The sequence below is a fragment of the Lissotriton vulgaris genome, chromosome 1_1 (genome assembly GCF_964263255.1).
Source record: "Lissotriton vulgaris chromosome 1_1, aLisVul1.2, whole genome shotgun sequence".
In the NCBI taxonomy this organism is placed as follows: Eukaryota; Metazoa; Chordata; class Amphibia; order Caudata; family Salamandridae; genus Lissotriton; species Lissotriton vulgaris.
Genome location: NC_141685.1, coordinates 1294539940 through 1294560309, shown reverse-complemented (window position 1 = coordinate 1294560309; position 20370 = coordinate 1294539940). Strand labels below are relative to the sequence as shown.

At 49.7% G+C, this 20370-nt stretch overlaps 1 protein-coding gene across 2 annotated transcripts in view; it reads left to right on the top strand.

Moving 5' to 3' along the window:
• SP1 (Sp1 transcription factor) overlaps window positions 1–20370 on the top strand; it is a 176622-nt gene that overhangs the window by 135174 nt on the left and 21078 nt on the right. For both annotated transcript variants that reach the window (XM_086965388.1, XM_086965395.1), the window contains exon 5: window positions 7523–7722. In XM_086965388.1, the coding sequence (XP_086821514.1) occupies window positions 7523–7722 (200 nt within the window). The remainder of the gene's footprint in view (window positions 1–7522; window positions 7723–20370) is intronic.

The window sequence follows — 20370 nt, the reverse complement described above, 5'->3', positions numbered from 1 at the left end:
CCTCCTAAATTTGACACAACTGGCTGCATGACAGCTGGGGCTAAGTCGTGTAATCACCCTTTGCTGTAGATATAGTATACCTATATCTAACCCTAAAATGGACACACAGATTCCTATCAGTCACTCCTATGGCAGGCCTTAACAATCCTGAAGGCAGAGTGCTTGGAATCGTGTGAGATGGTGCTCTGGCATGAGCTGAGCCTGTCTGCAGCTTGCGGAACCAAGTCCTAATAGCTGTTCCATGATATCGCATACCATATACTCTTAAGTGCATTATAATCCTCGCGGTTAAATGCTAACTGTGGTATTGCTTTATCAAAACATGTCGAGTAAGGTGTCATACGAATTGGAATACTAACCCCTCGCCAATTCTGGCGACGGGGTTAGCATTCTACCCTTCTAGAGGGACACGACATGTATGTAACTGTGAACCCCGGTTAAAGTTAAACGAAGCCTCAGCTCCACAAAATGGATGCTGCCACCACAGACACGAGTCTGACCCCCTGCAGCTGGGAGTCCTTCCAGCGAGGGGAGCCTGGACAAAGGGTTTCCTGTCAGGGGCGGTGCTAGCATCGTCCCAGACATGGTTTTGTGTATCCTGGGTAGGCAGGGCTTTACAGGAAGGTGACTGCTGAGTGGCACCCCGGTGCTCACTACGCATAGGCCAGTCTGAACCAGTTCCAGGGGCACACCAGCCCCTGGCCTGGGGAAGTCCGGCATGGGAGAGGGGTGTAACCACCCCCCTCCAAGTCCCACCCATAGGCAGGACCTAGTCACCGGGTCAGCCCCCTTTTTTAGTATAAAGATGGGAGAGGGCCCCCTGTTCAAATTAGATCATCTTTGGAATCAAGACCCGACTTTCTGCGAAAGACATCAAGATTTCCTTCTTCAAGATTCTCCCTTGTGGCTAAGGAGTAGTCACCCTGCATCCGCAGGCACCATCCTAAGAACACTGCGGTCTGCTGCAAGTCCTTCTTCACAAATCCGACGACCCAGCTCGACGAGACCCGGCTTCCCTGGCACCTCTGACCTCTACTCACCTCTACAGCAAAGCTGAGAACTGTGAGTGCGACGAGACCTCGAGGGACCGACGATCGCCAAGACTGCACGACTTCTTTGCAACAAGCCCACCGTGTGCTCCACTGGTGAGTGCTTTGGGGTCCGAGAAGCCCCAACCCTGAGCAGCTCCAGCACCGAAGATCAGCCCTCCAGCATCTCCGCGATCTGCGTGGGGCCCTTCTGCTTTTGCGTGCTCACCGCGCTGTGTGGCTACTAGCCGGCTGGCTTGTGGCCTTCTTCACGACGCCCGACGACATCACTGCTGCTGGTCTGGTTGCTCCAGACTGGCCCTTGCTTCCTTCTTCAAGAGAGGCACCCCGGACCCTCCTGGTCCACTCCAGACGCCATTTTGAGTCCTCTGCCCTGTTCCCATGATGCACTGGGCCAGGGACAGACTAATTTGCATATAGCCAGGTTCTGAGCTGGGATGGGGCAGTGAGATAAATAACGGTGATGGATCAAGCCCTGATCTTTGGACTGGGTAAGAGTGGTCTGCTCAATTCAGACACTCTGTTCATCACCACCCCCCTTTTGTAAATCGATTTTGGCCACTATAGGTGTGGCAGGGTATACTCAGACATGAGTCCCTTTCTCACTGCTCCATCAGGATTCAAGCAAGCCGGGCCGAAGAGGCTGAAATGCCAGAAACCGGTCCCCGGTAGCTTGGCTCCTTTCTGGTAAAGAATTGGCTTGGTAGTTTAGTCTGCCCTGTTCCCATGATGCACTGGGCCAGGGACAGACTAATTTGCATATAGCCAGGTTCTGAGCTGGGATGGGGCAGTGAGATAAATAACGGTGATGGATCAAGCCCTGATCTTTGGACTGGGTAAGAGTGGTCTGCTCAATTCAGACACTCTGTTCATCACCACCCCCCTTTTGTAAATCGATTTTGGCCACTATAGGTGTGGCAGGGTATACTCAGACATGAGTTCCTTTCTCACTGCTCCATCAGGATTCAAGCAAGCCGGGCCGAAGAGGCTGAAATGCCAGAAACCGGTCCCCGGTAGCTTGGCTCCTTTCTGGTAAAGAATTGGCTTGGTAGTTTAGTCTGCCCTGTTCCCATGATGCACTGGGCCAGGGACAGACTAATTTGCATATAGCCAGGTTCTGAGCTGGGATGGGGCAGTGAGATAAATAACGGTGATGGATCAAGCCCTGATCTTTGGACTGGGTAAGAGTGGTCTGCTCAATTCAGACACTCTGTTCATCACCACCCCCCTTTTGTAAATCGTGTGGCTACTAGCCGGCTGGCTTGTGGCCTTCTTCACGACGCCCGACGACATCACTGCTGCTGGTCTGGTTGCTCCAGACTGGCCCTTGCTTCCTTCTTCAAGAGAGGCACCCCGGACCCTCCTGGTCCACTCCAGACGCCATTTTGAGTCCACCGCGTGGGCTTGAATTTGCCAAGGCTTTGTTGCCCAATCCTGGGTCCAGCGACGCCGACAGCTTCATCCATCGTGGGACAGCTCGCTCCTCCATCCTGGTCGCCGACAACGCCTCCTGGTCCGTGAGATCTGCGAGCACAGCGTCACCCACTCACCTAGTCGAGGTGGCTACCATCCGGTGCCCTCCTGGTGCCCACTGACTACTGGCTAGTAGTCTCGAACTTGGTCCCCTCTGCTTTCAGGTGTCATCTTCCTTCGATTCAGGCTTGGATCCATCGAACGTTCTTCACTGGTCGCCTGCCAGTAACTTCTTTCTTCCAGGCTCCTGGTCCGTCTACGAGGATTCCCGACGTCTTTTGAGACATATGCAGCTGCAGCCCCTGGGCTAGGTAACTTCGGCATTTCGGTGCCCCAGCATAGCCTCACTATCCAAGGGTCAGAATCCACTTTCGTTTTCCTCCTACCAGGTCGGGTTCGCCCGAGAACACTAACTTTGTCATTACTAGCTACCATAGACTTTGTCCCGCATCACGCGTGAGAGTGCACACTCTGCACCCGAGTCCCCTGGGTCTCCTAGAAGTAATCTAACGATTCTATAGTCAAGTCCTAGCGATTCCAAAGGCTATTAGTACTGTACTTACCTGCTAGTAATTTCGCATTCCACTTTCAGAGTATATGGTTTTCCGTGCCCCTCGGGCATTTGTATATACTGTGCTAACTTAAGTATTTTCGTAAGAGTTTTGTTTTGTGCTTAGTACCCTGTCCTCATAAAGAGTACAGGGCTGTTGTGATTCTTAATAAATATCTTGTTTATTTTCATAACACTTGTGTGGTGTCCTTTCACTGGGTATTCAAGGGGTATATGTGTGGTAAACAGCTGGCTTAACACGCCCTCTCGAGTCTTTAGCCTTAGACTGCTCGTATCCATGCTACTGGGATAGCTGGTCTATAAGGTTGACTTACAACCAATCATCAATAAGGGTTGTTGGACTGATACATAGTGTTCACTAGAATAGTGAGCACTGCATATCAGGCCACCTTCTCACAGCCATTCCATCGTCCTCCTCCATCTCAGACAATTGTCACGGATGCCTCCCTCCAAGGCTGGGGTGCTCACATGGACCAACTCCAAGTTCAAGGCCTTTGGTCCGAGGTAGAGCAAGACTACCATATCAACTTCCTGGAGCTTCGAGCAGTTCATCTTGCTCTCAAGTCTCTTTATCCTGCTCTGCGCACCAACCACCTCCAGGTTCAGACGGACAACACAACAACTATGTTCTATCTGAACAAGGAGGGAGGCACAAGGTCAAGAGTCTTGTCTCTGGAAGCGCAAGCCATCTGGCACTGGCTCCTAGCAAGAGGCCTATCCATCGTGGCAGTTCATCTACCAGGAATTCAAAAAGTCCAAGCAGACTGCCTCAGCAGAATCTTCGTAGAAGCGCACGATTGGGTGCTCAACGAGGAAGTGGCTCAAGAGGTTTTTCGGTGTTGGGGCGTACCGGACATAGACCTATTCGCAGACGCGGCCAATACAAAATGCCCCGTCTTCGCATCCAGGTTCCCCCAACAGGGATCACTGGGGAATGGCCTTTTGATCAGCTGGTCTCAGACGTTACTCTACGCCTTTCCTCCCCTGCCTCTGATCCCGGCGGTGATCCAGAAGTTCTACAGGACCAACACCAGAATGTTCCTGATAGCACCAGAGTGGCCACGCCAGTGGTGGTACCCCGATCTTCTTCAGATGTCGGAGGTTCCTCACCGGCGCCCAGCATGCCGTCCAGACTTGCTGACCAAAGACCAGGGGAAGGTGTTGCACCCCAACCTTCCTTCCCTTCGCTTGACTGCATGGCTCCTGAGGTCATCCAGTATGGACATTTAGACCTCCCAGCACACTGCATGACTATTCTTAAAGAATCGAAGCGACCCTCCACTAGGAAGTCCTACGCTTTCAAGTGGAAGAGGTTTTTCATATGGTGTCGTGAGCATTCTCTTGACCCGGTACATGGCCAAGAGCAGGTGATTCTTCCATATTTATTGCATTTAGCGAGATCAGGCTTGAAGTACCCCTCCATCAGGGTTCATTTAGCTGCCATCACAGCATATTGATGTCTCCTAATGAGACATCTTTCTTCCTTATGCCTGTAGTTAAAGATTTCCTAGAAGGTCTAAAAAAAAAATTCCCACCGGTGAGGTCCCCCTCCCCTCCCTGGGAGCTTAATGTTGTACTGACTAAGCTGATGAGTGCTCATTTCGAGCCTATCCATAAGGCCTCTTTGCAGCACTTGACCTGGAAAGCTGCCTTTTTAGTGGCAATTACCTCTGCCCGTAGGGTCAGTGAAATACAGGCCTTGTGTTGCAAGGAACCTTACACAGTTTTTCATGCCAATAGGGTGGTTTTAAGAACGCACCCAAGTTTCCTGCCTAAGGTGGTTTCAGACTTTCATATCAACCAGTCTATTACCGTACCCACATTTTTTCCAAATCCTTCCACTCTCCCGGAGAGATCATTACACTCCCTTGATCTCCGGAGGGTCTTGAAGTTCTACTTGTCAAAAACCCTGCCTCTGAGAAAGTCTGACCTGCTTTTTGTTAACTATGGCAGTACTAATACTGGCCTGTCAGCTTCCAAAAGGTCCATTTCTCGCTGGATTGTCTCCTGTATAGCTTTTGCTTATCAGCTAGCGAACAAGACTTTGCAGGGTAAACCACATGCACATTCCACTAGAGGGAAAGCTTCCACTACAGCTCTCCTTCGTAATTTTCCTATTTCTGAAATTTGTAAAGCGGCAATTTGGCAGTCTGTTCATAGCTTTACCCGCCATTATTGCCTGGACTCAGATACTCAGGCCTATGCCAGAGTAGGGCAGGCCTCTTTAAGGAACTTATTTGCATAAGATGTATTTGCAATAAATGTCTTAATCGCTCTGTGAAGTTTTATACTTCTTGCTCGTCCGCAAGACTTTGGGTATGAGCTTGCTAATCTATTCATAGATTATGACTATTGATGAGTATCCCCTGGATGAGAAGGATTAGTTACTTACCTGTAATCCTAGTTCTCATCCAGGGGTATACTCATCAAAGTCATAAGCTCCCGCCCACCTCCCCGGACGAGCAGAGTTACACAGTTATGAGATGTTTTATTGTGGATCTCCTCAGGTGTTATGCACCTCCAAAAAGAACTGACCCAACTGTCACCTGTGGTGCACCATGGGAGCAGGGGGGTTGCCTTCAGGTCTTAAAGGCACGGTACCCCTACTCTAATGCCTTAAAGGCAAGGTGTCAGTTTTCTCTGTTTGCTTTATACTCTACTGCAGCCTACTGGCAAATGCCTGCAATTACAGGTTTTCCTATGGCAATAAAGCATTGTTGTATACAAATGTTTTCTGCTCTCTTTCTTCCTTAGGGTTTGGAAGAGTACTACTGTATGTATGCTAATTTATGTAATTTTGCGGCAATTTTGCCAGTTAGAAAATGTTTTTTAGGCTGCAAATATATGTTTCACATATATATACATATATATTTATATGTATTTTCTATATGCTCCGGGATCCCGCACATGGGCGGAGATAATTCATAGATTATGACTTTGATGAGTATACCCCTGGATGAGAACTAGGAATACAGGTAAGTAACTAATCCTTCCTTGTGCTCTCCTTAAGGTAAATTGGAAAACATCCAGCACTCAATTTTTCTCGTGTGATCCTAACTTTGGACTCAACAGAAGGCAAACATTTGCCCACACCTCAGCTGTCTCGGTTATTAAGAAAACCTACACATCAAGGTGACCTCTAAAAACTGCAGAAGCTGTTAATGCCAAATTATTTGTGAGACCAAGCATGCAGTAAGCAAGAACAGTGAGCGAGCCTGACCCCTGCCCCCCACTACAAAACAGCACAGCTGGGACTTTAAGCATAACTAGAGCTTGGGGCTCTGCTTCAGAAAGTGCCACATTCCGGAGAGATCACACAAGGGCAGGAGGTCAGCTTCAGAGGAGGACAGCGCGGTACCCTAGCCAGGACCAGGGCACGTAGATAACAAAAGACAAAAGGTAGCCAACGATACATTACAAAAGGAAAAAGTGACATATGCCTTCGGTTACACTTACCTGCAGCTAAACTAGTGACGCTGAAGGTTTTCCGGCTGCAGTGAAGATTCGCTGGGGGCTGGGAGAACGTCAGTGAAGATTCTCCGGGTCTGCGAGGACGTCGATGAAGATTCTCCGGGGCTGCGAGGACGTAGACATAGTCACCACGGACACAGGAATCTTCTTAACAGGTCCTTTAAAAGTCAGCTGTAAAAGCGCTAGTTACAGCGGACTTATAAAGGGCATGTGCTTTGCGCCGGTTGTGACGTTGCAGAGGCTCAGTCCAATCAGAGGTAAGCATAAGCAAAGAAGATGGTCGCAGGAGCAAACGTGAATACGTATTCAATATGTATTCACAACGTATGCGCCTGCGGCCATCTTCTCTGTTTACTTTGTACTTTACCCATGAAGGACTCGTATGGCAACAAGGTCCGCGGGCTGCCAATTAAGGCCGGGCGGGCCGCCATCGGCCCACGGGCCGTACTTTGAATACCCCTGTTCTAAGGTAAGGAATCTATCACTGACTAATGTATCGTACAGATATTTCGTTACACAAGTAGTAACTTGTGCATTTAGCAGAATTTTCCCTTCAGAAAGACACATCCTATTAAACGTATTAGGTCTTTACCTACCAACATCTACTCTGTTTTAAGGTTGGTTCGTTGTCATCCTCTCCATCCAGACATAATGTGTTTCCTTAAACGACAGCAAGCCCTTAACCGCTGATGTAACATTTCTCTTGAAAACCAATATATCCCATTTCCAAAGGTCACTCTTATTGTTATATGGACTCATGAATGCTAGTGATCTACAAATAAAGGTTTTAGATAATTTGTTGAAATGCAAGTGCTTTCTTGTATCTGTCCTGTGTGTCTTGTTTTTTTGTGAGGCAGCCCAGAACCCTCCCATCTTCAATAGATTTATGTCTACTTTAGAATCTGTAATTGAAGTACTTGGTGATGTATACTTTACCTCTTTCTCTTTACCTTTTCAGGATGTCTGGCGATCCTGGCAAAAAGAAGCAGCACATCTGCCACATTACGGGATGTGGCAAGGTGTATGGGAAAACCTCCCACTTGCGAGCTCACTTGCGGTGGCACACGGGTGAACGCCCCTTTGTATGCACTTGGCAATACTGTGGGAAGCGGTTCACACGCAGTGACGAGCTGCAACGACACAAGCGTACGCATACTGGTAAGTCAGTTGCACTTTTGTTGCCAATTAAAATAGGTTTTGCCACAGGCAAGATTTGAAATCTTGCGGTTTGCTTCTGCTGATATTCTTTTGACTCTTTACTCTGAGTTGTAGTAACAGTGTTGCTTTTCGATAGTGGTCCGACCGCCATTGAAAAGCTGTCAAACTGACTTTGAGGACCCTTAACCACATCGATGCTACAGCAATTCCCCTGCTGTGCTGAAGGGTCTTCATATCCATTATACATGACGAGCTGAGCTTGTCGATGGGGTTAATTGGGCCTGTCCCTCTACGGCATCTGCTGAGAGGCTTGGCGGGCTCCACAGGCGACCCTCCCCCAAACATCTATCCTCCTGGTGCCTGGTACACAGTGCAAGGTGGTTTGCAAACAACCATTTTTCCAATCCAGGTTGTGCTGCCGCCCTTTTCCTGTCGCTGCACAAGCAGCAATTGAAAAATTGATGTCTCCCAACTGCTTCATGAATGGGCGCACCCTAATTCGTCCGATGGAACTATGACTACTAGTCGGTCTGTTTCCATCCTGACACGTATGCCAGTCAGACGCTCGCCCGACCAGTATCCTAATCATAATTATCATTTTGAGAACCTACTTTTAAAACCCATACTTTTAGGAGCTTGTTTTTACTGTGTATGATCTAAATTGTGTGTGCCCTTCTCAAAAGAACAATTAATTTTGATTCAGAAAAGCTGTTGGCGTAAAACCAGTTTTAAGAAATAAGTGTCGTCACAAACCTGTTTATAAAGGAAGAGTGAGAAAAATGGAAGTGTACCTAAATAGGTCATAATCTTATGAAAGCTGTTCTTTTAAGGAAACAGACCAAACTGTATCCCATCTTGTCTTTTCAGTGGTAGTTGCCTTTGTTCTTTTTTTTATGCGTATTCTGAACAGGAACTGGGATCAGCAAGCACTACCCGTTTTGTCTTTTTTTCCTCCAAATTGTTTTCCAAACTTATGGAAATAATTCTTACTGGAAACGTTTTGTGTTTTTTCAAGTATTTTTCCAACATTCTTTATCTCTGCAAGTGACGATACAAAAGGCAGACAAGTATCACATGAACATGCACCCTGGAGAACAGGGAAAATATATGGCTCCTCATAGCTTGGCAACTTTAGATACTTGATAACTGCCTCTTTGGGCTCCTGCAAAACAAACCGCTGTTGTTACCAGTCAAGGTCTATTATTGTATTGACAAATCTAGTGGCTACCTGCTCGTCGTCGTCGTCGTCGTCGTCGTAGGAAGCTGGCTCTGTATATGCTATACCAAAGTGAGGTATAGTGTGGTATAGTGTGCACAGAGTGCAGTGGAACCCAAAAGATAGGCAGGGATAAAGTAGATAGCACCTCACGCTCTATTTGTGGTAGTGTGGTCGAGCAGTAAAGCTTTATCAGAGGACAGTGTTAAGCATTTGTTGTACACACTCATCCAGCAAATAAATTCACACACTCAAAGACTGAACTTCAGACCAATTGTTTTTATATGAAAAGTATTCTTTTAGTTATTTTATTTCCTTGAACCAAGCGAGCCTGGCACAGGTCAGTGATAAATACTTTGCATTAAATACACAGTTGTAACACAGTTTGGATTGTAATGTATATTTACAGTACTGTTACTGAGAAATGCAATGCTTTGAAAATACAGTACATATACTTTGAATGGGCTTTTTAGTAAAATGACCAGTACATTACTTTCAGATTACTTTTCTTACAGTGTAGTATACCTGGATACTGAACTAGGACATTGCCCGGTAAGAAAGCGTTTTTGTGATTTAGTACAGTTGTAAAAGGATTTTAGATTTTCCAACTCCACACTTTGAAACAATAAAAACTTGTTGAAATCAGAAAAACAGTCCGTGTTATACTTTGGAGGAAAATAGTGTTATTGGTTCAAAAATAAGTACTTTGTTGGGGTAGTTTGTATTCTGGAGTTAGACTCAAGGGTCCCCCAGGGTCAAGGATGCACTCTTGTTACACCCTCAGCGGCACTAGCGGGCCTGGTTCAGAGTGCTGAGGCCCAATGTTATTGAATGGGCTATAGGTGGCCACTGGTTGGTCGTTGCTTACAAGCAGGCCACTGGGTTTTGAGAGCAAAGCTCCTGGACTTAAGCTTAGGGCAAATGGGGGTTTAGGCCAGCACAAAAGATGCCCCCTCAGCGGCACTTGGGTGGCCGGGTGCAGAGTGCTGTTTTGGAGTCGGGTGCCCTGTAGCTTTCAGTGGGGAGTATCCGGTTTGCAAAAGCACTGCAGGATCGGGGACGATGATCTTCTCGGTGTGACCACCCCTTGGAGAGGGAAGTTGGGATGTTGGGCGTAAGTCGGCACCATCGGTTGGGCCACCCAAGGCCTTGGGGCGTCGGGCGCAGGAGTGCTTTTTAGGGTCGGATCTTCTTACCAGCTCCTGGTCGCGGTTGGGGGGGATCTTCCGGTTTGATACTGCAGGTGTCGGCTGGAGGCTTGAGGCAAGCCAGGGGTCGCCAGATCTCTGGTCAGGATCGCCGGGGAGACCTCCTCTTGGTGTTGGGCCACTTGGGCCTTGGGCATCTGGTGCAGAGTGGTGCAAACTCGCAGATCCTTGCCGAGCTGGAGTCTGTTCATCACAGGAGACGGAGTCTTTGGGATTGAAGGCAGGCAGGTCCTCCGGGTTTTTCGAGGTTGCTGGCTGCAGGACACACCATGATTTTCCTGGAGCAGGTACGAGGTTGGGAACAGGCCGCTAGGGCTGAGGCCAAATCAGTGGGTGTCCTCCTGTTAGCTTCGGCACAGCTGTTCTGTCCTTCTTCTTTTCTTCTTGTAGTTTCTTGTCTGAGGAAGCAAGGTTCAGGGGTGCCCCTATATACTAGATATAGGGGCGATACAGGTAGGTAAAAGGTTGGGACCAATGGGTCCCGTCCCTGGGGTGGGTGCACCCCCTATTATGCCACTCTCCAGTGGTTGGGGGGCATACGTCTTTCCCTGGTTGGCTGGGTCCCCCCATCTGCAAGATGGCGGGGATTGAGGGTTGTGCTGTACTTCCCCTCCCCCACCTGAGGGGTGGAGTTGGCAGAGGTGGGCACACCTCTCTTCCTCACTTTTTTTTCCGCCGGTTCTTCTGCCCAAAGTGGGGTCCGAGCCAGTGGTGACCAGTTCCTGAAAGCAGAAATTGGCCTGGCGAAGCTCACAAAGGCGGAATGCCTTTGAAGCTTCCTCTTTGTGGACCCTGCCCCTCCTGGGGGAGGAGACTTGGCACCTTATCCCTGGATGCGCATTGTTTCAGGCCCCCGAGACCCAGGGGTCCATAAACCTGTCTGGTGGTGGCAGATGAAAGCAGTCACTCAGCCTGGACACTAGTGGTAGGTCGTTTTTCAGGGGGCATCTCGAAGATGCCCTCTGTGTGCATTTTTCATTAAATCCCACACTGGCATCAGTGTGGGTTTAATGCACTGAGAAGTTTGATTCCAAACTTCAGTTTTCAGTGTTGCCATTATGGGGCTGTGGAGTTCGTAATGACAAACTCCCAGCACCATATACTCTTAAATGCAGCACTGCACTTACAATGTCTAAGAATGGACTTAGACACTGTAGGGGTACAAGGCTCATGCACCTGTACCCTCACCACTGGTATAGTGCACTCAGCTAGAGGAGTGACTGATTTATGCCTGGGCAGTGGGTTGTAGGTATGGCACACAGGGATGTGTGCCATGTCGAATCTTCACTTTGTTCACCACCAAGACACGCAGCCTGCAAAGGCAGTGTGCGAGTGTCCGGTTACAGGACCGCTGAGGGTAATAATAATAATAATAATAACCATTTCTAAAGCGCATGGTTACACTTCAACAGTGTGTCCCCGCGCTGAGAATTGCTACTGCTCCCTGAGAAGAAAATGTCCGGGGCTCATCTGGATCTCCGACTGTGAGAGACTGTTATTTGCGTGGGAAAAGATGAGTTTTCAGTTTTTGTCTGAATCTTGTTTCAGAGGGCTCCATACGTAAATCCAGAGGAAGCTTGTTCCAGTGTTTACTGGCTAGAAATCTAAATGATCCACCTCCCATCCTGGCTTTGCGAACGCGAGGAGGTTGGAACAGCATTACTCCGGGAGATCTTAGGTTTCGGGTGGGACGATGAATAGTGAGAAGGTTTCGTAGGTACCTTGGGCCTTTTCCCTGGGCAATGCGATGGGCAAAGCAGAGAGCCTTAAACCTAATTCGCTCCTCGGTAGGGAGCCAGTGAACACAATAAGTGCTGCAGCCCTTAGAGGCCTTCTCTGGTCACTGTGCCCTGGGCACCTGTAGGACCATTTACCAGGGGCTGACCTGTGGCCAGAGATGCCAATTGGGTTTAGGCTTCAATGCAGGTGAAGGGATAGAACGTAGGCCTTGGGTACCTGATTTACAGGAGCCCAGGGCACAATCAGTCTCAGCACATCAGCAGTTCAGCAAAAGGTGGGGGCAATCATGCAGAAAGAGAGCACTTTCTGGGAGTGGTTGAATAATCGATCCCCATTAGAGCAATCCAGACAATATTGACACCCAGGGTTTCAACCTTGAGGCATCCCTCGACTTCAGATGGCTCAGTATCAGTTTCATGAATGCCTGATAAAAGAAAGGGTATCCTCAAACAGAATCCTCCTGTTCTGAGAGCGGATACTCCACTGAATGCACCTGAATAAGCTTGAAAATCTTTGGTTTCGGCTTTCTTCTCTACAGTCTTTTCAAATAAACGAAGTAAAAGATTACTTTCCATGGGCAGATAGGTTCTGGTACTTCACAACATCCATGAAAGCTGCTAGTGCCACAGCTCCGCTGGGAAAAGGTAGCTGCTTTTTTGCAGCTTGAATCTTTCTGGATTCCCTATGCTGTGCATATTCCGCTATCTGGTGGTTTGGTCTGGAATCTTAGTCTTTTTTTTATTTTTTTTCGTAGCCTAGGTGGGCGTCGCTGTCCCATTTGGTGTACCTTCGGTGACGTCTGCATGCTTCCGGCGTAAGCTCCCACCCTTGGGCGCGGTTGGGTCTGGATCGTCGCGTGAAGCTCCAGAAGTTTTGGAGGAGAAAAGAAGAAAATACAGCAACTTTGACAGAAAAGACCTAAGAAGATTAGGAGAAGAAGACCATCGGAGAGGAGACTACGAAGAAGGGGAAGAACCTCGAGATCTTAGACGCCCTTCAGAGAATGCGCACACAGGGGGCCCCCTGATCACGGGATGTAAAGAAACTCTTTAAATTCTGCAGAAACTGCCACCACAAGTTCGCGCAGAAGGACCAGCACCCGGTCTGCAACCTCTGCCTGCCGATCGACCACGAAAGCAAAGACTGCAAAGCCTGCTCCTCTTCAAACCGAAGACACTCCGGGTTCGAGAGAAGCAGAGGATAGCTCACTACACAATGCACGGCAAAGGCCAGGCCCCGACGCTTTACGAACTGGGCCTCTCCACCGACGACTAGCACAAAATAGCCGAAGGTCCAGATGACTTCACGGTCGCAGAGACCGATAAAAAAACGTCTGACAAGGTAGGAGAGTCTATGACCCCGAAAACCTCAACAGGGCCTCGAAAGCCTGAGACAGACTCTCGAAAATCGGAGTCCAGAGCTTCGAAGGGAGCACCGGCGCCAAAAACTTCGACGACCGAAGCTGCATCCCCCGATAAAGGGCCCAGCGGATCCTTCGAGAAGGACTCCCGGGTGCCGAAGACAGGCGAAAAGCCATGGTCGTTGAAGCAAGCCCCCGAAAAAAGGACTTCGAAGGAGAATGAGCCGAAAAAAGCTTCGACGTCGATGACTCCGTCTAAGAGAGCAGCCGAAACGCTCGACGACTAGCAGGCCACACAGTTGGAGAGAAAGAAAAGAAGGCTCGAGGCCGAGATGGGAAACATCCTTCAGAGGAAGAGGGACTTTGAGGAAAAGATGAAAAGTTTCAGGATCCCCTCGAAGCCAGCGACGGCCGACGCTGAAGTGCAGGAGTACGAGGAGTTCGACGTCGAAGAGCCACTGAAAACTCCGGAGCCCTCGGAACACGAAGAGGACCTCTGTTACACAGAGGGTGAATATGGGGAGCAGCAGTCAAGCTACGGCTCAGGATCCTCTACGGCCCAAGACCTGGAATGGCAGGACATCGAGGCCGAAAACCCGGAGGAACCTGAGAAGACATATCCCTCGAGGCCTTCGCCGCCAGATGACATTAAGGCATACAATGAGGTCGTCGGGAAGGCAGCAGCTTATGGGGTTAAGCTGGAAGAGGAGAAGCCTAAAGCAGACTTCCTGCTGGAAACATTGCTCCCCACATAGACAAGAAGCCAGTTCTGGCCCATGCTGAAAAGTATCACGGATCAGGGGAAGGAAGCGTTCAAGGACCCGGCTACATGTAGGGCAGTCAAGCCGAGGACAGAGAAGAAATACAAATTCTCCTCCCAGGACCCTGCTTACATCAAGGGGTCCGTCACAGCAGATTCAATAATCGCTGCAACGGCCAGAAGAAGGGCCAACGTCCCAACAACATCTGGGCCACCACCTGACCAGGAAAGCAGGAGGATGGGCCTGACGGGCAGGAAAATTGAGAGGAACGCCGCAATGCACTGGCGGTTGGCTAACTCTCAACGCCCTCCTGAACAGGCACCAATACGAACATTGGGATGAGATCGGCCAATTGCTCAAGCACCTCCCAGAGCAATACCTTCAGAGGGCAACGTACCCTGTGGAAGAAGGGAAAAGCATTGCTAACTCGTGCCTGAAGACAGCCTTGGATGGGGCTGAAACATCCAGCAGACTGATGGCTATAGGCATCACAGAGAGAAGGCAAGCCTGGTTTAGGATCTCAGGCTTCAAAACTGAGGTCAGAACAACATCATGAACACACCTTTCAATGGAGAAACACTGTTCGGAGCCCCAGTTGATGAGAAACTCACCCAACTGAAGAAAGACAACGAGATGGCAAGGTCCATGGGGGCCCTTCAATTCAAGGGGGTTGAGAAGAGGCACTCCTATGCGGAGGCCGAACGGAAGGGGTGCAAACCAGCAAGGTCAATCACACCAGGCTTTCCACCAGGGTCAACAGAGTGACAACCAAGGTCACCAGGGGCAGCAGAAGCAAAACTGGAACTATCAGAACAGGGGCCAGTCCTTTCGAGGAAAAGGAAACGGACGGGACCATAGAAGGAGAGGAGGTGAACAACCCCCCTCTAAGTGACTTCCCACGGAAAAAGGTGCTCACCCACTCAAACCCTCCGGGGGAGGAGTACGGGAAAACAAAGAGGAGAGGGCTACACGGACCAGACGCAAAAGAACATGTAACACCAGTAGGAGGCAGGCTGAGATTTTTTCTCCAGGAGTGGAGAAAAATAACCACAGACCAGTGGATACTCAACATCATACAGTTTGGATACTGCATAGAGTTGGAAAAGGTACCACCAAACAGAAAGCCAAAGAAAAGAGAGCACTCTGGAAGAGAGCTGCAATTGCTCCAAGAGGAAGCTCAAGAACTCCTCCTCAGAGAGGTCATCGAACCGGTCCCATTCAAAGAACAGAACAGGGGAGTGTACTCTACTTCCTGGTGCCAAAAGTGGACGAAAGCCGAAGACCCATCCTGGATCTACGGTTCCTAAACAAGTATGTAAAGACTCAAAAATTCACGATGACGTCCCCACAAGAGGTCATCCCACAGATGAAGGCTGGGGACTTCTTGTCCACCGTAGACCTCAAAGATGCGTATCTGCACATCCCCATGAACAGGCAGCACAAGCACATGCTTAGATTCACAGTAAACAAGGATCACTACCAATTCACAACTCTGTCATTCGGTCTAAAGACCGCACCAAGGGTATTCACCAAATGCCTCGCAGCAGTGGCTGCACATCTGCGAAGAGAGGGGATACACGTGTACCCCTACCTCGACGACTGGCTCATAAAGGCAAGCTCTTACAGGACATGCAAGGTTCATGCAGAGCAGGTCACAAGAACGCTTATAAACCTGGGATTCTCCTTACACTGGGGAAAATGCTTGATGGAACCGGAGCAGGTGAAGATCTTCCTGGGAGCTCAAATCAACACTTTCCTATGCAGGGTGTTACCCAGCGAAAAGAGGACACTCGGCCTACTGAGGGAGAAACGTCACTGCCTGAAGGGGTGAGCTATGACAGTGAGGACAGTGAGCAAGATCTTGGGAATGATGGCGTCATGCATACACCTGGTCCCCAATGTACGTCTACAAATGAGACCACTCCAAGAGTGGCTGCAACAGCAATAGTCACAAGCTACAGGAAATTGGGAGGATCTAGTGGTTGTAACGCACAAGGTGCAGGAAGAAAAGAAGTGGTGGACCAGAGAGAGGATAACAGTAGGGAAGCCTCTATCGCCACCGGACCCAACAGTGACCATCACCACAGACTCATCCCAGAAGGGTTGGGGCGCACACATGAACAGGCTCAGAGTGAGGGGTCTGTGGAGCCCAGCGGATGCGGTCAGACACATCAATTACCTGGAGCTGAAAACAGTGTTGCTTGCCCTCAAGGCCTTTCAGAAACAACTGTACAACCAAAAGGTGCTGATACAAACAGACAACACCACAACGATGTTTTACATCAACAAGCAGGGGGGAACTCCATCATTCCCTCTGTCAAGCTTGGCACAGGAAATCTGGAGATGGGCAATACCACTCAAAATAGACCTGCTAGCCATACACCTGCCAGGGAAGGGCAATGTAGAAGCGGATTGGCTCAGCAGGCAGACTTCAGCATCCCACGAGTGGAACTCAACATACAGGAAACAGAAAGACTATTCAGGAGGTGGGGCACTCAGACAATAGACCTGTTTGCAACACACCAGAATGCAAAATGCCAGTACTTTGCATCCAGACAACCAGAGGGACTATCCCAGGGGAATGCCCTATGGATAAGATGGTCAAAAACATTTGCCTAAGCTTTTCCCCCGATGCCACTGATCCCCAGGGGTCTCAACAAATGCATGACGAGCAACATGACGCTCATCCTGATGGCACCACAATGGGCCAGGCAGACCTGGTACTCACTGATAATGGAGATGGCGCAGGGTCCACCCCACAAGTTCTCAAAAAAAAGAGACCTACTCTCCATGGAAAACTGAGAAGTTCTACACCCAGAACCGGAGAGCCTGAGCCTCTCAGCTTGGCTCCCGAGGACTTAAAGTTTGCACATCTAAAACTACCAGAGAGCACCCTACGGGTGCTGCAGGAGGCAAGAAGGGCCAGCACACGCAAGTGCTATGGGAAAAAATGGAAAAGATTCACTCAATGGTGCTGCAAGAAAAAACTCCATAGAAAGCTGACCAGGGAATCAACGGTGCTAAGATACCTCACGCACCTAATAAAAGCTAAGCTAAGCTCATCCTCGCTGAGGGTACACCTGGCAGCGATTGTGGCATACACAAGAGGAGAAACGGGGAGAAGCTTCTTTACATCTCAAGTAGTAAAAAGATTCCTGGAAGGGGCTAAGAGAATAGCGCCAACAAAAAGGATGCCGCCGCCAGCTTGGAACCTAAATGTGGTACTGACCGAGCTCATGAAAGCACCTTTCGAACCCATCCGCAAGGCATCACTGCAAATGCTGACAATGAAAGCGGCCTTTCTGGTAGCAATCACCTCGCTACGCAGGGTGAGCGATCTACAGGCACTAACACTGCAGGAACCCTACATCCAGATACACAGTGACGGGGTCGTAATGAGAAAAGACCCGCACTTCATACCAAAGGTGGTGTCAAGGTTCCATATGAATCAGAGTATTCAAATTCCTAGCTTCTTCCAGAACCCCACAACAAGCGCTGAGGGCGCTCCACACTCTAGACGCAAGAAGGGCAGTGATGCACTACATTGAAAGGACGAAGGAACACAGGAAGACCAAACAGTTCTTCGTATCCTTCGCAAACAGTTACCTGGGTAGACCAGTGACTAAGAACACCATAGCTCGATGGATCGCACAAACGATACAATTCTGCCACAAGCAAGCGGGGCAGGAGCCAACAGGAGGGGGCACAGGCCCACTCGACCAGGAAGAAAGGAGCAACAATTGCCTTTCTGGCCAACACACCAATTCAGGACATATGCCTGGCGGCAACATGGGCTTCAGTGCACACATTCACTAAGCACTATTGCGTGGATGTACAGATGAACAAGGAGGCACAAGTAGGACAAAGAGTGCTTCAACATATATTCAACAACCAACGCTCATCTTCCACCCAGCCGCCACAAAAGTAATGAAACCGCTACAAAATCTATGCACAGCATAGTGAATCCAGAAAAATTCACGCTGCAAAACGAATAATTTCTTACTTGTCGGTGTAGTTTTGCAGCTTGAAGATCTTTCTGGATTCACTAGGGAACCCACCCGCCTCCGCCAGAAAGATGAGGCTGGAGAAGAAGGTGGAAACACATGGAAAAGAAAGCAAGTTGAAGCTTACAAGATACGTGAAAAGAATTACGTTTGAGAAAGGTTTAACAAACATAGCCATGGATCCACTACAAGGACACAAAAGAGAAAAAAAGAATCCGAAGATGGCGCCCAAGGGTGGGGGCTTCTGCCGGAAGCATGCGGACATCACCAAAGGTACACCAAATGGTGGGACGTCAACGCCCACCTGGGCTACGAAAAAAAGAGAGAAAAAAAAGACTATGATTCCGGACCCAACCACCAGATAGCGGAATATGCACAGCATAGTAAATCCAGAAAGATCTTCAAGCTGCAAAACTACACTGACAGGTAAGAAAGTATTCGTTTTCAAAAGTAGACACAAGAAATTTCACAGAAAAGCAGACTATGGATTCCTATGGAGAAAATTCAGGTTAATAGTAAACCTGGTTGGGATTACTTTTGTGGTTCAGTACTGGGCTACAAGGTACAGTACTGGCTTCTCTCCTGATCACAGGTGAGTACTTCGGAATTCGGTATTCGGCTGATTTTATAGGAATATTTTAGAGTTTCAAAAATTCACACTTTAAAGTTTTTTCGAGTCAAACCAGTCAATGTTATCCTATGGCTGGAAAGTAAGTGATCGGTTTCCAGGTGAGTACTCGACCAGTTAAGTTAAGGTTCTGGGCATGGACTCGGGGGTCCCCCAGGGTCAGGTAGGTACAGTTGGTATACACTCAGCGGCACAGGGGCAGCCAGGTGCAGAGGTAGTTAGGGCCAATGTTATCCAATGAGAGGCAGGGGGCCTTCGGACGGTGGCTGCTGGTTAGCAGGACACGCGGCTGTGGGAGACGGGCTCCTGGTCACTTGCTCAGGGCAAGTGGGGAAGTAGGATAGGACACGGGGTGCACGGCCAGAGGCACTCGGGCGGCTGGGTGCAGGGGGCTTTTGAGCCGTCCGGCGCTCAATGTTATTCAATAGGAAAGGTAGAAAGGGAACAAAGGCTGCAGACTCTGGAACGGTGATTCTTCAAGTGCAACCACCACCACTTCGACAGGTAAGTTTGGATCTTGGAGAAGAGGTAGGTACCCCAATGGAAGGCACAGGGGGCTGCAGGGCACCGGGTGCAGGGGTGTCTTTGGGCGTCGGGAAATCTTACCCTCCGCTGGTCGTGGTTGGAGGGGTCCCTGGTTCCTGGGCTGCAGGCGTCATCTGGTTCGTTGAGGAGGATCTTTGGGCACTGGACTTTAAGTCCCAGTCGCCGGGGGGACGTCCTCGTGGTCTTAGATCACTCTGGCACGGGCCGGGCTCGGCTGGTGCAGAGTGGGTTGGTCTTGTGCTTCCTGGCTGGCACCAGGGGTAGGGTTGTTGAAGCAGAGCCTCTGCTTATGGGAGTCCCAGTCTTTAAGAGGGTCAAGGCACGCAGGTCCTCCCGGGGGTCCCAAGGTTGCTGTCCGCAGGAGTCGCTGCGATTAAGCAGTAGCAGGTTCCAGGATCGACAGGCCTGTAGGGCTGGGGCCAAGTCAGTTGGTGCCGTCCTGTTGTTGTCAGCTGCACGGCTTATCGGGATCTGAGTAAGGTAGGTTCAGGGAGCCCTTAAATACTGAATTTAGAGGCGTTACAGGTAGGTCAAGGGCAGGGACCAATAAGTCCCTGTCCTGGGGTGGGTACTCCCCCTAGTCTGCTCCTCTCCTGTGGGAGGGGGGCAGGGGCCTAGCTGTGATCCGGCAGAGCTCCCCATCTTCAAGATTGCCGGACCCCAGGCTCGTGCTTCACCTCTCCTCTCCCACCTGAGGGGTGGAGTTGGCACAGGCTGGCACACCCCCCCCCCCCACCTTCCTGACGTAGGGTTTCCTGCCAGTCTTCCCGCCAGAGTGGGGGCCAGAACCGGTCGGGCCAGTTGCTGGGTACAATAAATGGTCTGGAGAAGCTCACAGAGGCGGCATGCCTTTTAAGCTTCCCCCTGCCCATCCTAGGGGAGGAGACCTAGCACCTCGCCTAGATGCGCATTGTTGCAGGACCAGGAGAGCGGGGGGCTCTCCACCCAGGGGTCCAGCAACCTGTTTGCTGTGGGGTAGCCTAGGCAGCCTCTCAGTCCAGAAGTGGTTTGTAGGTTAGGTTTCAGGGGGCATCTCTAAGATTCCCTCTGGTGCATTTTACATGAAATCTCACACTGGCTTCAGTGCGGTTTTAATGTGCTGAGAAGTGTGATACCAAACTTCTCAGTCTTCGAGGAGGCCATCCTGGTGCTGTGGAGTTCGTAATGTCGACCTCCCAGCACCAT